We start from the raw sequence: 16965 nt of genomic DNA, 5'->3' as shown, positions 1-16965 counted from the left end.
ATGTACTCAGTACTTGGTTTGGGCCCCTTTTGCAGCAGTTACTGCCTCAATGCGGCGTGGCATGGAAGCTATCAGCCTGTGGCACTGCTGAGGTGTTATGGAAGACCAGGACGCTTCAATAGCAGCCTTCAGCTCTTGTGCATTGTTCGGTCTCATGTCTCTCATCTTTCTCTTGGCAATGCCCCATAGATTCTCTATGAGGTTCAGGTCAGGCAGGTTTGCTGGCCAATCAAGCACAGTAATCCCATGGTGATTAAACCAGGTTTTGGTGCTTTTGGCAGTGTGGGCAGGTGCCACGTCCTGCTGGAAAATGAAGTCAGCATCCCCATAAAGCTCGTCTGCGGAAGGAAGCATGAAGTGCTCCAAAATCTCCTGGTAGACGGCTGCGTTGACCCTGGACTTAATGAAGCACAGTGGACCAAGACCAGCAGATGACATGGCTCCCCAAATCAACACAGACTGTGGAAACTTCACACTGGACTTCAAGCATCTTGCAGTGTGTGCTTCTCCATTCTTCCTCCAGACTCTGGGTCCTTGGTTTCCAAATGAGATGCAAAAGTTGCTCATCAGAAAAGAGGACTTTGGACCACTGAGCAACAGACCCGGTCTGTTTTTTTTAGCACAGGTAAGACGCTTCTGACATTGTTTGTTGTTCAGGAGCGGCTTGACAAGAGGAATACGACATTTGAAGCCCATGTCCAGGATCCGTCTGTGTGTGGTGGCTCTTGATGCACTGACTCCAGCCTCAGTCCACTCCTTGTGAAAGACCCCAACACTTTTGAATGGCCTTTTCCTGACAATCCTCTCAAGGCTGCGGTCATCCCTGCTGCTTGTGCACCTTTTTCTTCCACACTTTTCTCTTCCACATAACTTTCTATTAATGTGCTTTAATACAGCACTTTGGGAACATCCAACTTCTTTTGCAATTACCTTTTGAGGCTTTCCCTCCTTATAGAGGGTGTCAATGATGGTTTTCTGTGCAACTGTCAGGTCAGCAGACTTCCCCATGATTGTGATTCCTACTGAACCAGACTGAGAGACCATTTAAAGGCTCAGGAACCCTTTGCAGGTGTTATGGCTTAATTAGCTGATTAGAGTGGGACACTTTGAGCCTAGAATATTGCACCTTTTCACAATATTCTAATTTTCTGAGATTGTGGATTTGGGGTTTTCATGAGCTGTAAGCCATAATCATCACAATTATGACAAATCACGGCTTGAACTATCTTACTTTGCATGTAATGAGTCTATCTCCTATATTAGTTTCCCCTTTTAAGTTGCGTTACTGAAATAAATGAACTTTTGCACGATATTCTAATTTTTTGAGTTTCACCTGTATATACTCAGCAATTGCATTAAGACACAGATTCTTTTAAAGGACCCTACCACAATTTATTTCTATTTTAAAACGTTTACACATACAGTACACGTCTACTTGATAACGAAAGCCAGGAGTGGCAATGTTTCAAAAGCTATTTTCTCGTCTGAAAACATATTACGGTAGACAACTGGGGTCAGATCAAGGTTATGATGGTTTAGAGAGCCTATACCCCATCGCCAAACAAAATCTCAAAAGTACTTCACATACCGTAATGCTAAATACTTTTAAGTATGTAGTTTAACAGAAATAATCTTCCATATTTTCCTGCACACCGAAGATTAACAAGGAAAGCTAAACTACCGTCCAAATGAACAGCATCGCCCTTTACAGCACACAGCCACAGGAAATACACGAGAACGGGTGACAGGCCGACTCTTGGTATTTTTTATCCAGTGGCTTAACTAAATCACAATATTCTGACATTGGAAAACGTGCCCCAAATCCTGCAGCACTTTTCTCATATGAGCACTCAAAGCAACCAGCCCTTCCTAAAAGAATGTTAGCATTGCACAAGATCCGGGAGACCAGGGTTAAAGTCCGTCCTTTACCACAGAAACCCAGGGATTAAAGCTGGTCCAGTCACTTTATGCCCGACCAAGGGGTTTCGGGCACTAAAACAAGGCTGAAAGTATATCGAGTGCCTTGACGAAAAGCGAGTAAGTATATTTCCCGCCTAAAAAAAAAGCTACGTTTTTTTAATGCAACAGTAGCATTCAGTAATAAAGAAGACGAAAAAGGTATTCGGAGAATAAAATTCATTTCTTTACACGCACTCTCTGCACGTAAGCTGGTAAGAAACCGTCCCCAACCCCCAACAGAGAACACTGACTCATTCTTCCCCTTTGGCATAACTCTCGCGACATTCTGGCTCTCGTCAAACGGGATGTCCTCTTGGGCGCTGGTATTTCTTCGATCGGCTGAGTTGACAGGGTGGGAAGAAAGCAAGCGAATATAAGGAGAGTCGCCTAACATGATGACTGACAAGTACCTGAAACCAATGAAAAAGAAGAACGGCGAACGATGAGCCAATACGACGAGGAGGAAGGCGTGGATTCTCCGGCGGTTGATTGATCCCAGCCTTCGCGACGGTGTTGTTCAGTCGGCGCGAGAACATTCTAGAGGTAGGTACTCGGCGGCCATTACAGCTGTGCCCCTCCCCCTCTCCTTTTAAAAAAAAAACCCATCCCAATGCTGCCGCTATGGCAGATTTGAGCTCGGTTTGAATTTAGGTGCGGGCGTCCGCCGCCTGACTAACAATGCTGCCTCAGCTGATGGTCTTTCCTTTCCGGCAGAGTAACCGGCAAGGCTGATCCCGCCGATCCCGCCCGCCTCTGGACGCTTGGACCCCCCCTCCCCTCTCCTGGCGGTTGCGGCGTCCGCCTCCGCATCTGTATCTCTTTAGAAAAAGCGCCCGGGTGCTCGGTGACACCCTCAGCTCCGCCATCGTTCTCCTCGTCCTAATTCGGCTTCGTCACAGCCCGGGGCGAGCAGCGTTGGGTTTATGTCTGTATTGGACGAAAACGGTAAGTAAAAAAGAAGGGCCAAGTGGGTGGGAGAGGTTAAGCATATGGAGGGGGGCAATGGGGGAGGGCTATTCTTTGCTGGTGGGGCTGAGCGGCGGAGGCCGGGAAGACCGGCAGCGGCCTGAAGAGCTGGACGCTTGCGGGTCGTCCGCTTACTTTCCCCCCCACACACACACAAAATTGTGTAAGCGGAGGGTGTTAATATTGGCCCGTAATGCCTGGTCCCGAGTAACTTCCTGTTGGGCAGAGGGGCAGAATGCCGAGCCGAGTCTTTGGCGGACGAGCAGACGAGGCAACTTAATCGAAATTGCCCTCGGGGGTTTGTTACAAAAAGAGCTCGTTCTCGAGAAGGGGAGGGGGGGGCGGGCAAGAAGGACTCGTGGACCAGACTTCGGCCTTGGATCGCATTGCCCTTAAGCAGTATGCCAGATGGGCCGTGTAGTCCAACACCTCTTAAGATAAGAAGCCTGCAAATGGGGGGAGGGGAGGGGAAGACTCCTTCACTCAACCGCCGGTGGCGGTCACTTCCCCGCTTCGCCTCCTGGAACGAACGCGCGGCTCTACAAGATGGCGGCCGCCAGGTCTTCCGCGCCTCAGTCCTCGTGATGGAAGGGGGGGGGCGGGCGGGCGGAGTGCGCGCTCTATGGCGCAGTTCCTAAACCCGCAGTGTGCGAAGGGGGAGGGCGGCGGGCGGCTCCGCTCCGGCGCTTTCCAGGGAAGGGGGCGATGGGGCGGGGAGAGGGATGAATGGCGACGACACCGCCGCCCGCTGCCGCCGCTTTGTATTTTAGGGCTGACTCAGTGCTTTAATTGCTGCATTTCTGAGTCATTCCGACGCTGGGTTGAAGAAGAGGGAGGAGTTCCATTTTTGAAAGAAAGAAAAAAAAGTGGGTTTATTCGCGATAGCTGCCTCGTGGTTTTAGCTCTAAAATAAAATACTTAGACTTACTTTATCTTCACACACCCCTTGTGGGAATATATTTTTTTTCTTACCACTTCATTTATATTTCATACTATTATAGGCGTGTGTAGAGCACGTGGAGGGAAAGAAGTTCGGTGGGTTTTAAATTCATCGGCTTAAGTAAAAGAATAAAAGGCCTGATGTATTTTAAATTTTTGCAACAGCAATTACATTTATTATGAGGCATGGTGTAGTCAGCTCATTTAGATACTTTTTAGAATATTTTACTCATTTTTGTTAAGAATTACATAGTCATAGTTTCTCTCAACCTCATAGTTCCCAAAGTTCATTTCTTAATAGAGGATACCACTGAAGTAACTATTGTCTTGCAAACTGTAATATATGGTTCCTGCCAAAATTAAGGACTGGTTAACAAATACTAACCAATAAAACTTAAATGAAAATATTTCCTCATTGCTGGCTATAGAACAATATAATGTAATAAGTTTTAACTGTTACCAAGTACAGAAACAGTCTATCACTGATTTATCTAAGTTCATAGTGTTCTGACAAAATCAGCATTTATAATTCAGTACTGTTAGCTTTAAGTTTTATGTTGAATATTGTATAAAAATTATAGGCCAGTCAACGATGTTTGTATTCAAACAAAACAGGCATGTATATGAAGTATAAAAGTTTTCTATATTAATATTGCAGAGCTGTTGCGCAGCCATTGGTACCTGTATTGGGGAAATATAGCATACAAGCAAGAACCTCACAGCCTCAGTGGCGAAAAATTTTTCATGTCAGAGACCGAGAACTCTTGCAGTCGTTTATGTCATCACGTCTTCTCCAGACAGAAGATACCAAAAAGTTGCAATCAAAGATCTCTCCATCTTATTGATAAAGCTACTAATAAGCCAAAATGTCTGTCAACGTCAACCGCAGTGTTTCAGATCAGTTCTATCGCTACAAAATGCCCCGTTTGATTGCCAAGGTAGATATTTCACCATTTCTTTAAATGTGGGTTAAAGTTGCCACTTGTGATATCATATGCACTTAAGTTTTCTTTTCAGGTTGAGGGCAAAGGAAATGGGATAAAGACAGTTATCGTCAACATGGTTGATGTTGCAAAGGCGCTTAATCGGCCTCCTACGTGTAAGTTGTACATTTTCCCTTGAGCTTCATTTTGTTAGTAAAAATATTTTTTAAAGTATCTTTTTGGAAAATGTAATAGTACTGTAAAGGTAAAGGTTCCCCTGCACATGCGTGCTAGTTGTTTCCAACTCTAGGGGCCGGTGCTCATCTCCGTTTCAAAGCCAAAGAGCCAGCACTTGTCCGAGGACGTCTCTGTGGTCATGTAGTTTAGTCATGCATGACTAAACGCCAAAGGCGCATGGAACACTTGTTACCTTCCCACCATAGTGGTCCCTATTTTTCTACTTGCATTTTTATGTGCTTTCGAACTGCTAGGTTGGCAGAAGCTGGGACGAGTAACAGGTGCGCTCACTCTGTTACGCGGCACTCTGGATTTGACCCGCCAAACTGCCAGCCATCTGATCGACAAGCTCAGCGTCCTAACCCACTGAGCCACCACGTCCCTATAGTACTATAGTTTAAAAAAAATGATATCCAGATCCCTGCTCCATTTTCTCATTTCTTCCCCCCCTTTCAGTTTCCATTGCTTCATGGAAGTGTGAGATAACTCAATTACAGTGCTATTGTCACTGTCAGCCTAAATACACAGTTTTGTCTTTTGCCTCATAGAGTCAGCAATTTTTAAAGCAGAGGAAAAGAGCTGACTTGAATAGCTTTTATAGTAATGATTGCTATTGTGCATACTACTCTGAAGCAATGTATAATTGTTTTGAGGCATGCTGCATTAAATAGGGAATCCTTGTGCAGAAACAGTTAATTGGTGTGAATTGTAAGATAATAAAATAATTGTAAAATATTGCTTTTTTGTGGGCAAATGGAGGAAGAAATAGCTATCCAGTAGTGGTTTGGAGTTGAGTGGTGCTAAAAATGACTAAAGTGAAATAAATTTGCAGAGGTTTAGTCAGAAGTGAGTGTGGGGACTTGATGGGAAACTTCATGACCAATTTTTCTTTCTTGAAAGATCCCACCAAATTTTTTGGTTGTGAGCTGGGAGCGCAGACCCAGTTTGATGTTAAGAATGACCGTTACATTGTCAATGGATCTCATGAGGCGAATAAGCTACAAGACATGTTGGATGGGTTTATTAAAAAATTTGTTCTCTGTCCTGAGTGTGAAAATCCTGAAACTGATCTGGTAGGTGATGCTTTTAGAATGCTAAGACTTTATAAAGTAAATTATATACAAAGTTTTTTTAAAAAAATCTGCAATCCAGCTTCAACAATCTCAGTTTTGTATTTGGTCAACCCTGAGGTTTCTCATGAGGTGGCCTACCAATGTCACACTAAATTCTTTCAAGAAAGGCAGGAGATACTTAGCTAAATATGTCTAATTGGAAGACAACATTTCAAACAGGAATACTTTGGTACTTAACGAAGAAACTATGTGTGACAATAATAAGGTAGAATGTAAATATATACCAAATTACTTGTGAGTAAATTTGAATAGTCTTTGTGGTAGTAAGTTAAATGCTAAGCTCCCAATGTCTAGGTAGCTCTAGCATCTGCAGTAATTTAAAGAGATTTCCAGGACTGCTTTATAAGAAAACAAAACTCAAGCTAGTCCAGAATTTTCTACGCAAGCCAGTTAGGACATATGTTGCTTCTGCTGTTTCATTTTCTTTAGAAAAGGGGTATAAAATGGAAGGAGGTAGCATATGGAATAATTGGTATTGAAACTTTCTCTGGCAGCATGTCAATCCTAAGAAACAAACTATTGGTAACTCTTGCAAAGCCTGTGGCTATCGAGGCATGCTTGACACAAATCATAAACTCTGCACGTTCATCCTTAAAAACCCACCTGGTGAGTGAGTGTTCTTAATTTTGCTATTTACCTATAAATGATCATTTATTTCCTGCTTAATTGAGGCAGAAAACAAGGAAGTTTTTAAACAATATGTGTTGGAACTGGTCTGGAAAACAGTGCTATATGATGACTGCAGTGCAAGCAACACTCTGTGGTAGATAACTTAGTTGTCTATCTCAATTTAAGCTTGCAATACTAAACATAGCCTGACCTATTCCAGTGGTCTTTAAAAATGAGGCCATCTGTTATACAGACTCTAACAATATATTGATGGTGTTCTCTAAGCAAACATTCTAGAGTGGATCTGGATATATTCATGGCTGCATTTTCAACTTTGTAGTATTGGCATTGAAAGTAGATACCAGTGACCAAACAAATACAAGTAGTACTTGACTTAATAGTTCATTTAATGACTGTTCAAAGTTACAGTGGCAATGAAAAAAAAGGACAAACTGTTTTTTGCATTGCAGCATCCCATGGTCACATGATCAAAATTCAGACACTTGGCAACTGACTCATATTTATGACAGTTGTAGTGTCCTGAGATCATGTGATCTCATTTTGCTACCTTCTGACAAAGTCAATGGGAAAGCCAGATGCACTTAATGACCTTATTACTAACTTAACTGCAGTGATTCACTTAACAGCTGTGGCAATAAAGTTATGAAATGGGGCAAACTCACTTAACAAATGTCTCACTTAGCAACAAAAATTTTGGTCTCAATTGTGGTTGTAAGTTGAGCACTGCCTGTATTAGTGCATTCCAAGCCATGTGCAATCAAGACAGACTTATTTAGTATTCTTGAACATAATATCTGTTATTTCCCATTGCTTTACATTTTATTTTATAAATTTAAGCAACCTTAAATTAAAATGTCCATAAGAGGTTGGTTGCTGGATTACTTGAGCTAGAAATAAATTCAGTGGGATTTCTACACCTTTAGAAAGTCTAATGTTTACTTTTTGTTACTTATTAGTCATATCCCCATTTCTCTTGCTGTAGGAGTCTGTCACAGTCTTGTAATGCCTGTATTATAGAAGATATACATGTTCTTGGAAAAACATTTCAGTCTAAAGGCTGATAAATTACATGTGGAAGTTATTTGTTATATATTAAGACTGAACCAAAAGTTGAATGTGTATAGCAGACATGTCAAACACAAGGCCCGTGAATTGGCTTCATGTGGCCCGCGAAGCCATCCTGGAAACAGTGAGGGAATGGTCCCCACTGCCTTGGCCCCGATCCCATCTCCTTCTGCCAGAGACCCTCAGATCTGTCCCACTCCTGCCCAGGCCCCCATAGGCACTCTTGATGCGAATGATGTAGAGCTGGCCATGCCCACCCAGTAGGCCATACTCTAGAGCCTTGGTGGAGCAGTGGGCTAATGCCTCCTTAAGTAACACCAGCTGCCTGCAGTTAGTGCAGGTTCGCATCCCACCAGGCTCAAGGTTGACTCAGCCTTCCATCCTTCCGAGGTAGGTAAAATGAGGACCCAGATTGTTGGGGGCAATAAGCTGACTTTGTAATAATGCCGCTTGGGGGTGTGTGTGAAAGCCCTAATAAGCAGGCATATACATAGAATGAAGGCTACTGCTAAGCTTGTAAGCCGCCCTGAGTCTTCGGAGAAGGGCGGGATATAAATAGAATTAAAATAAAATAAAAATAAAAATACTCACTCTAGCCACGCCCACCCAATAGGCCACACCCACTCTGGCCATACCCACCCGGCCCCTTGAGGGCAACCGCAATGCTGATGCGGCCCTCAATGAAATTGAGTTTGACACCCCTGATGTATAGGCTTTGTAATTGGACAAACTATGCTTCTGTAGTTCAAACATTTGTACAGAAGCTGACTGATTTAATATTCAAGTATACCCAAATATCTTAAGATACGATGGCCAGCTAAAGCTGAGTTTATAAATTAAAAATCTGGATGCATGTCTGTTAAAAAAAATTTTTTCATTGGACTCTTGTTAATGTTCACAGAGAGCAGTGAGTCTGGTACAGGCAAGAAAGAGAAAGAAAAGAAGAATAGAAAAGGCAAGGATAAAGAGAATGGTTGTGTATCTAATACTGAGACACCGCCACCACAGTCGGCACCACCAGAAGAACTTAGTCCTCCAAGTGTAGTGGTAAGTAGATCTGACCACAATAAAATGAGCAACAAATGTATGCTTTCATTGTAAATATTGTGCTTTCTTGAAGATGAGTGGCCTTTTTCTGATTTAATTAGAGGGTTTTTTATTTTTATGGTTAATTATTCAAGGGAATAACAGGTTATTTTTTCCAGGAAAACACAATATCAAAATGGTTGAATTGTTCATATTTCTTAAACTGGTAATGTATGAAAATGGTTAACTTTCTAAATTTCAGGAGGAAGAAGATGATGACTGGGGTGAAGATACCACTGAAGAAGCCCAACGGCGTCGAATGGATGAAATCACTGATCGTGCAAAAGTACTCACATTGACTGATGATCTAGAAAGGACTGTTGAACAAAGAGTCAATTTACTATTTGACTTTGTTAAGGTATTTCAGATAAATGGAGTGTTTTTCTCATTTCAAAAACTTTTAAGTTGAAATGAGATAATTTCAACTAGTGAAATAATTTTAACTGTTGAAAAATATATTTCTTTTAAAACAAAATATCTTTTCTGTTCCAGAAAAAGAAAGAAGAAGGTGTCATAGAGTCCTCCGACAAAGATATTGTGGCAGAAGCAGAAAGATTAGATGTTAAAGCTATGGGCCCTCTGGTGTTGACTGAAGTCCTCTTTAATGAAAAAATAAGAGAACAGATAAAGAAATACAGGCGCCATTTCTTACGTGTAAGTTTTTTTGTATGTCAAAAACATTCTCCTGAGATGGGAGGGCTTTCTGCTTCCTGTCTCAATCTGATTCACTACAGAATGTATAGAAATTGCTTCATGTGATACTTCATATCGAAAAAAGGGGTCGTGATTTTTTTTACTGGTGACCTTGGTATATTTACTATATTGGCCATTGAAGGTGAATTAAATTTTAGCTTCTTGCACATGCAGTTTAATGGCATAACAGCATGTAGTATTGTTGAAAATTTAGTTTCTAGACTGAGCAGGTAGGACATGGAAGTTATCTCAATCTAAAAACAAGTATTTGCATTTATCTAGCTTATTTGTGTGAAATTTCTCTTAGGTTATATGATTAAGCAAGAGGGCTGCACGTGCTAATACAGCTTTTTTCCTAATACGTTCTGGTTCTCATTTTAGTTCTGCCACAACAACAAGAAGGCCCAGAGGTATCTTCTTCATGGCTTCGAGTGTGTAGTAGCTATGCATCAATCGCAGCTGATTTCTAAAATTCCACACATCCTGAAGGAAATGTATGATGCAGATCTTCTGGAAGAAGAAGTCATACTGGGCTGGGCAGAAAAGGTCAGTTTTTACAAATTAAGGCAGCCCTTGCAAGCTACATAATCCCTAATATTTGAAAAACTGCTTGCATTATGGGATTTGTGCTTGATAGTACTTCTTTGTTGATGCTAAAAAGGAAAGGGAAAAACTACACCCTAAATGAAATCTTTATAATGGAGGGGCAAGCACAAAATACATTGGTATTTTCTGGTGATTACAATTATATGGCATTTTTGATTATTGTAAACGTTGGGGTGTAGAAAAAGTTTTTGAGTGAAGTAGGTTAGAGCTTTGAAGTAGCTATTCTTTGTCTGGAGCACCTGTTTTCCATTCAAGGTAAGATTTCATGGATAGAACATTCCAACCTTGGAACTAAATATTTCATTCAATTGAAGCAGTTAAAATTTCACATTCTGATCATTTTGTGTATCCTATACAATTTTATTACTTGGGTTTAAAATACTATACTCATAAATCTGCATAAATTGTTTAAAATTTTTGGTGTTTTAGGCTTCAAAGAAATATGTTTCTAAAGAGCTTGCCAAAGAAATTCGTGTCAAAGCAGAGCCATTCATTAAATGGCTGAAAGAAGCTGAAGAGGAATCATCTGGCAATGAGGAAGAAGAAGATGAAGATGAAAACATTGAGGTGAGCTTTAAATAAGTGTTCTTTACCCACATGTATTTCAAGTTCTGATTTGAAATATCTAAATGTATGTTAGCTGAAAAGGAATTGTTGCTCCAGTGCTTTCAATCCACGTCTTAGGAAAGAAGAAGGAACGATTGGAAACTGTTGTAGATTGATACTTTTGAAGTGTCCCCGAATAAAACTCCCTCCCCTCAGTCCATTTGGTCAGTCCCGGATCAATTAAGGTTCAGGTGTCAAAACCTTCCATGGGAAGAGGGATCTTCCATGCCTCTACAACATTTACTTTCAGATTCTAATCAGAGATACAAACCAGAATCTCCCCCCCCCTTTCTTTCTTCTTCTCAGTTCAAAGGCTCTTCCCCTGGTCGTTGATGATGGCCTCCAGGCAGGCTGAATAAACAAACTTGCACCTAATGGATAGGGATGTCCAATTAACATTTTCTCTTCTCCTCCTTGGGAATGGCAGAATCCAGAAAGAGGGGTGTGAGATTTGGGAATATACAGATAGGGATTTAGGAATGGGACATAAATGGATTCTGACAGCTTTGCTCATTTTATAATAATTACATAGAGATAAAAAGCCTGAAAAATGTAACTGTTACTATGAATAAACTTACCTATTTTTTCAGGTGGTGTACTCCAAGTCAGCCAGTGTACCTAAAGTTGAAACAGTGAAAACTGCAAACAACAAGGAAGATGACATTGATATTGATGCTATTTAATATGAATCTACCTAGTTTCCAACTTCTCTGCATCTCTTGCCAGAAGTGCAACTTTGTGCACAAGCTATAATAGCTATAAACATCGTGCGATACTTCTTGAACTCAAATGTATGTTACCATGACTGGTATTTGTAACTAAGCTTAACATATGAGAGGAGTTAATACACCAGCAGACTGATCTAAGTTTGCTGCCTGGCATGTTTCTTTTAAACTTGTATTGGACATAAATACTTGGAGCACATTTATACAGTTGTGAAAATAAAGGATTTGGTTTTGGAATCTTCAGTTCCGACATTTTAGTATTTTTTCTAACCTAATGTGGGCAGTAATCAAAAATTAGCTTGTGTTTGTGAGCCCATTTAATTCCCATATGAGCATCTTTTGTTTTCTCACTTTGTACATTCAAGGAAAGGGAAGTAAACTGGGGACATTATTAATATAAAACCTGTCTTAAAATACTCTGGCCTGGCATAGATTAGTATGTGGTTAGGATGTAATCCATATAGAATAAATGAAATCATGATAAATTTATGCTTCAAAAGAGAAACTGGGAAATTTGTAGCCAACTTTTGTTAAATTTTTAATTGATGTTCTTCAGCTATCTAATTTAAACATCTTGCCTGGAGATTCTCAGTCATCCAGATCATGGTTGTCCCAAAGGTGCTTTTTCAAGAGGCAACTGGATTTTCTTGTTTTTCTTTGAAGATGTTTCGCTTCTCGTCCAAAAAGCTTTTTGGATGAGAAGCAAAACATCTTTGAAGAAAAACAAGAAAGCCCAGTTGCCTCTTGAAAAAGCGCCTTTGGGTTACATGCCTTTTCTTTTTTAAAAAAAAAACTTGCAGCTGCATATAAAGCATGCAGAACTGAGTTAGCAGAAATGTGATTGTCCTCACTGCACTATGCAAATAATTTGGGTGTGTTCCCACAATTGTGAAGACAATTATTCTAAAAGGCTTATTGGGTAATGCAGGAAAAATTAGAATGCTGAGCTAGTCACGAGAAGTTTGTTTAGATTTGTAGCATTTCAATATAGAAAAGTATTGTAAGGAAAATTAAAGGTAATCAATATTCCAGTTAGTACTAGTAACCATTTAAGAGCAAAATAGATGTGTTTTCTTGTGCAGTACAAATCTCAATAAGCTAGTTTTATTTATGAGGATAATGGCAATGTTCACTGGGGGTGAAAAGTTGGGAGAAGTCAATTTAATTAGTATGTCCCTTAAAGGTGACCCATAGTTAAGAATGAGTCTTGTAGCAAAATCTTGACTTGAATCAAAGACACAATGGTCTAAGTTCATTACTCAATTTTCCTTATACACTATTACATAATGCTTTTTGGCTTACAAACAAATTTGACTTAAGGAACAGGCCATAGGAACAGAAATCTGATTCCTAAATTGGGGGTTACCTGTATAAATATTTCAGACTTAATATCACAGCAAGAAAAATTGTAGGAACAAATGAAGACTTGCTAAATCAGTAGCTGGCAGAACCATGAACAAATCTACCCTAATGTCACAATATGTGATCTTGTATCTGAATTGTACACAAATACTTAACCCTTTTTAAAGCTTGGAACTTAAGTAGCTGGTTATTTCATGTAATTATTCCAAAATGAAAAATTCGGAGGTAAAGGTTGTTTCAGGATTAATACTTTCCATGATGGACTGTGTTATACACCGCAAGTTCAACTTTGACCAATTAAATCACCCAAGAGCAATCACTTGCATTCAGTGCATATGCAGTTCTCCCATCAAAGCTAATAGTGGTGAGCGCAAAGAAAACTTACATTTTAAATCAAAACATGTCCAAAGGTCTGCATCATACATGATTATCCATGGTTCAAAAACAAATCTTGGAATGCCGGTTACAGAGTTTTGGCTGAAACAACCATAGAAATCCTGGAGTAGTTTTGCATGGCAAGTATACACGTATAAAGGTAAAGTTTCCCCCACACATGCATGCTAACCATAGATATCCTGGAGTAGTTTTGCATGGCAAGTATACACGTATAAAGGTAGTTTCCCCCACACATGCGTGCTAGTCGTTTGCAACTCTTGGGGCCGGTGCTCATCTCCGTTTCAAAGCCGAAGAGCCAGCACTTCTCTGAGGATGTCTCTGTGGTCATGTGGCTGGCATGACTAGATGCCAAAGGTGCACAGAACGCTGTTACCTTCCCACCGTAGTCCCTATTTTTCTACTTGCATTTTTACATGCTTTCAAACTGCTAGGTTGGCAGAAGCTGGGACGAGTAACAGGTGCTCACTCTGTTACTCTTCTATACACGTATAGAAAGACACTAATATTAGCATAGAAAATTCTTCCACCTTGGCTTTTTATTGTTACCTGAAACAACTTGGTTTTGTACCTATTTACAATAAAACTAAGGGACGCGGCTCAGTGGGTTAGGACGCTGAGCTTGTCGATCAGATGGTCGGCAGTTTGGCGGGTCGAATCCCGAGTGCCACATAACAGTGAGCGCCTGTCCCAGCTTCTGCCAACCTAGCAGTTTGAAAGCACATAAAAATGCAAGTAGAAAAATAGGGACCACTACGGTGGGAAGGTAACAGCGTTCTGTGCGCCTTTGGCGTCTAGTCATGCCGGCCCTATGACCACGGAGACGTCCTGGGACAAGCGCTGGCTCTTCGGCTTTGAAACGGAGATGAGCACCGGCCCCTAGAGTTGTAAACGACTAGCACGCATGTGCGGGGGAACCTTTACCTTTACTAGTTGGCTACAAATTTCCCAGTTTCTCTTTTGAAGCATAAACTACCCAGTTTCATTCTGAGAATGGTCCAAAACACAAATTGGCCCTGGACTAGAAAATGCTTTGCATGTTCTTAACCACAGAAATAGCTGAACCAGATCCCTTGGGAAAGTAACCCTTTGCCCCAACACTTGCTGAAAAATAACTCCCCCCCCAAAGCTAGTGTAACAGGGAAATTCTGTAATTACAGAAAAACTATCATTGTCGATTTCAGAAAAGTCAGGCACAACCACGCACCTCGGTATTAATGATTCTGTGGAGGTGGTTAGCAGCATCAAGTTTCTGGAAGTGCAGCTATCAAGTAGACTAGCTTGGTCACTCAACAGTGAGACACTGATGAAGTAGGCACAGCAGCGCCTGCATTTTCTGTGTTGCATGAGAAAATTGCATCCTTCCCTATCCTTACCACTTTCTACAGAGGGTCGATGGTGAGCATCCTGTCCTATTGCATTACAGTGATTTGGAAGCATTACTGCTTCAGACAGGAAGGCGGTGCAGAGTGCTGAGTATTGCAGAAAAGATTATTGTCAATTCACTTCCTTCTATCCAGGACATAGCAATGCTTCAGCAAGGTCCTCAGGATTAGGACACTACATACCCTCTTCACAACCTGTTTTCCTTGTTACCTTCTGGAAGGAGGCTTTGTAGTATCTGAAGCAGAACATTCAGATTCAGCCACAGTTTTGTTCACATACAGCATCAACCTTGTGAACTCTCAAGTTTCCTCTTTCTACTATGTATTCAAAATAGTGATTAATATTTATATGTTATATGGGGTAGGTGTATATATGTATAGCATGTGCATATGTGTGTTATGTATGTGTATGGGAAGATACATACTTTTGAGAGCAGGCAACAGAATTTCATTTTTAATGTATTACCATGTTAATTATAATACATTAAGTATTAGGACTTCAAAGGTATAATTAACTTTTAACTTTAAAATATATATATATTATTGATTTTTAACATAATTACCTTAATATTTGGTAAACAGTTTGTTGTCTGGGTTTATATTTAAAAGCAATAACAATTTCTATAATTCTATAGTCCATATAGGGACGCGGTGGCTCAGTGGGTTAGGACGCTGAGCTTGTCGATCAGAAGGTCGGCAGTTTGGCGGGTCGAATCCCGAGTGCCGCGTAACAGAGTGAGCGCCTGTTACTCGTCCCAGCTTCTGCCCACCTAGCAGTTCGAAAGCACGTAAAAATGCAAGTAGAAAAATAGGGACCACTATGGTGGGAAGGTAACAGCGTTCCGTGCGCCTTTGGCATCTAGTCATGCTGGCCACATGACCACGGAGACGTCCTGGGACAAACGCTGGCTCTTCGGCTATGAAACGGAGATGAGCACCGGCCCCTAGAGTTGGAAACGACTAGCACGCATGTGCGGGGGAACCTTTACCTTTACCTTATAGTCCATATAATGGCTTTGCTTGATTTTCTCTTCTTCCTATAATATTCTCTTTTGCCAGCCTTAAATTAATACAGTTCTTATTTTTGAAAAAATGACCATTAAATATAGACACTTTTCTCATGTTTCTGCAAATAATAATCACATCAATATAAAGCTTCTTTTCTAATTGATCATCTTGATAATTAACTTTTAAATTTGACCCTAAAAGAAAATGGGGAAAAGAGACACTGTAGGTATCTACTGAACAAATGGAAAGAACTTCCAGGAAAGGCCAATGTTCTTGTGAAAGTAGAGAAAAATAGTTTTTTGTCTAAGAAAAGAGACTTTTAAGACATGGTCAATCTAAGGCTGGTATAAGAGTAGAAGTTCAGCTCAGAGGCTGCTTGCTGTCTAGAATCTGGGCTTTGCCGTTTCAAAAATCATATTAACTAAACATTTTATGTTTAACATGTAATTAAGAGATTAATTACATAAATTAAATAATTTAATTTAAAAAGCCAGTTTGGTCTAGTGCTTAAAGCACCAGGCTAGAAACCAAGAAACTTTAATTCTAGTCCCATTTTAGAAATGAAAGCTGGTTGCATTACTTCAGGCCAATCACAATCACATTCAATGTTGTGGACATAGTATACTCATTTCAGTAAAGCATTTGAGAAAGTAGACCACAACCTACTTCATTGTAAGATAGAAAAATGTGGGATAAAAAGCATCACTAGTAGATGGATTCATAACTGGCTGACAAAGCACACTCAACATGTAGTCTTTAATGGTACTACTTCTATATGGAGGGAAATCCCAAAGGTTCCATTTTAGGCCCAGTACTATTCAATATTTTCATAAATGATTTAGATGAGAGAATAGAAGGGGAACTCATCAAATTTGCAGAATCTCCATAGACTTAAATACTGGACCCTATCTAACAAAATGGAATTCAATGGTAAGAAAAGTAAGGTTTTGCACTTAATCATGAAAAACCAGAAGGCACAGGTATAGAACAGGCCAAATATGAGCCAGCAGTGCAGCTTCCAAAAAAAAGCCAACAAGGTCCTAGTCCACATTAACAGAGGAATAGAATCAAAATGACATGAAGTGTTAATACTGCTTTATGATGCCTTGGCAAGACCACACTTGGAATATTGTATACGGTTTTGGTCACCATAATATAAAAAAGATGTTGAGACTAGAAAAAATACAGAGAAAATCAACAAAGATGATTAGGGGACTGGAGGCTAAAACATATAAAGAATGGTTGCAGG

General features: G+C 40.4%; 1 protein-coding gene and 1 long non-coding RNA gene across 3 annotated transcripts in view; one reads left to right on the top strand and one right to left on the bottom strand.

The window, feature by feature from the left end:
* The window catches only part of LOC308672833, a 46861-nt gene extending 44553 nt beyond the window's left edge, over positions 1 to 2308 (bottom strand). Inside the window, exon 1 of one of the 2 annotated variants that reach the window (XR_014027524.1) lies at positions 2211 to 2308. This is a non-coding gene — a long non-coding RNA (uncharacterized lncRNA). The remainder of the gene's footprint in view (positions 1 to 2210) is intronic. The other variant, XR_014027525.1, reaches the window with a different exon arrangement.
* Positions 2298 to 11811, top strand: EIF5 (eukaryotic translation initiation factor 5). The gene is made up of 12 exons (XM_081336033.1): positions 2298 to 2502; positions 2674 to 2904; positions 4523 to 4802; positions 4882 to 4963; positions 5925 to 6097; positions 6652 to 6763; positions 8754 to 8899; positions 9141 to 9296; positions 9431 to 9592; positions 10013 to 10177; positions 10667 to 10804; positions 11434 to 11811. The coding sequence occupies exons 3-12, from the start codon at positions 4731 to 4733 to the stop codon at positions 11524 to 11526; spliced, it is 1299 nt and encodes a 432-aa protein (XP_081192159.1). The 5' UTR covers positions 2298 to 2502; positions 2674 to 2904; positions 4523 to 4730; the 3' UTR covers positions 11527 to 11811.
* The last annotated feature ends 5154 nt before the right edge of the window (positions 11812 to 16965 follow it).

This window comes from Vipera berus (genome assembly GCF_964194415.1).
Source record: "Vipera berus genome assembly, chromosome: 1".
In the NCBI taxonomy this organism is placed as follows: Eukaryota; Metazoa; Chordata; class Lepidosauria; order Squamata; family Viperidae; genus Vipera; species Vipera berus.
This window is presented reverse-complemented; position numbering and strand designations above follow the sequence as displayed.

Bases quoted from the DNA above. Each gene is read 5' to 3' on its own strand.
- EIF5 (XM_081336033.1), top strand. From the start codon at position 4,731: ATGTCTGTCAACGTCAACCGCAGTGTTTCAGATCAGTTCTATCGCTAC. The intron at 8,900-9,140 runs GTAAGTAGATCT...TCTAAATTTCAG, and splicing joins TTAGTCCTCCAAGTGTAGTG to GAGGAAGAAGATGATGACTG. The intron at 10,805-11,433 runs GTGAGCTTTAAA...CTATTTTTTCAG, and splicing joins ATGAAGATGAAAACATTGAG to GTGGTGTACTCCAAGTCAGC.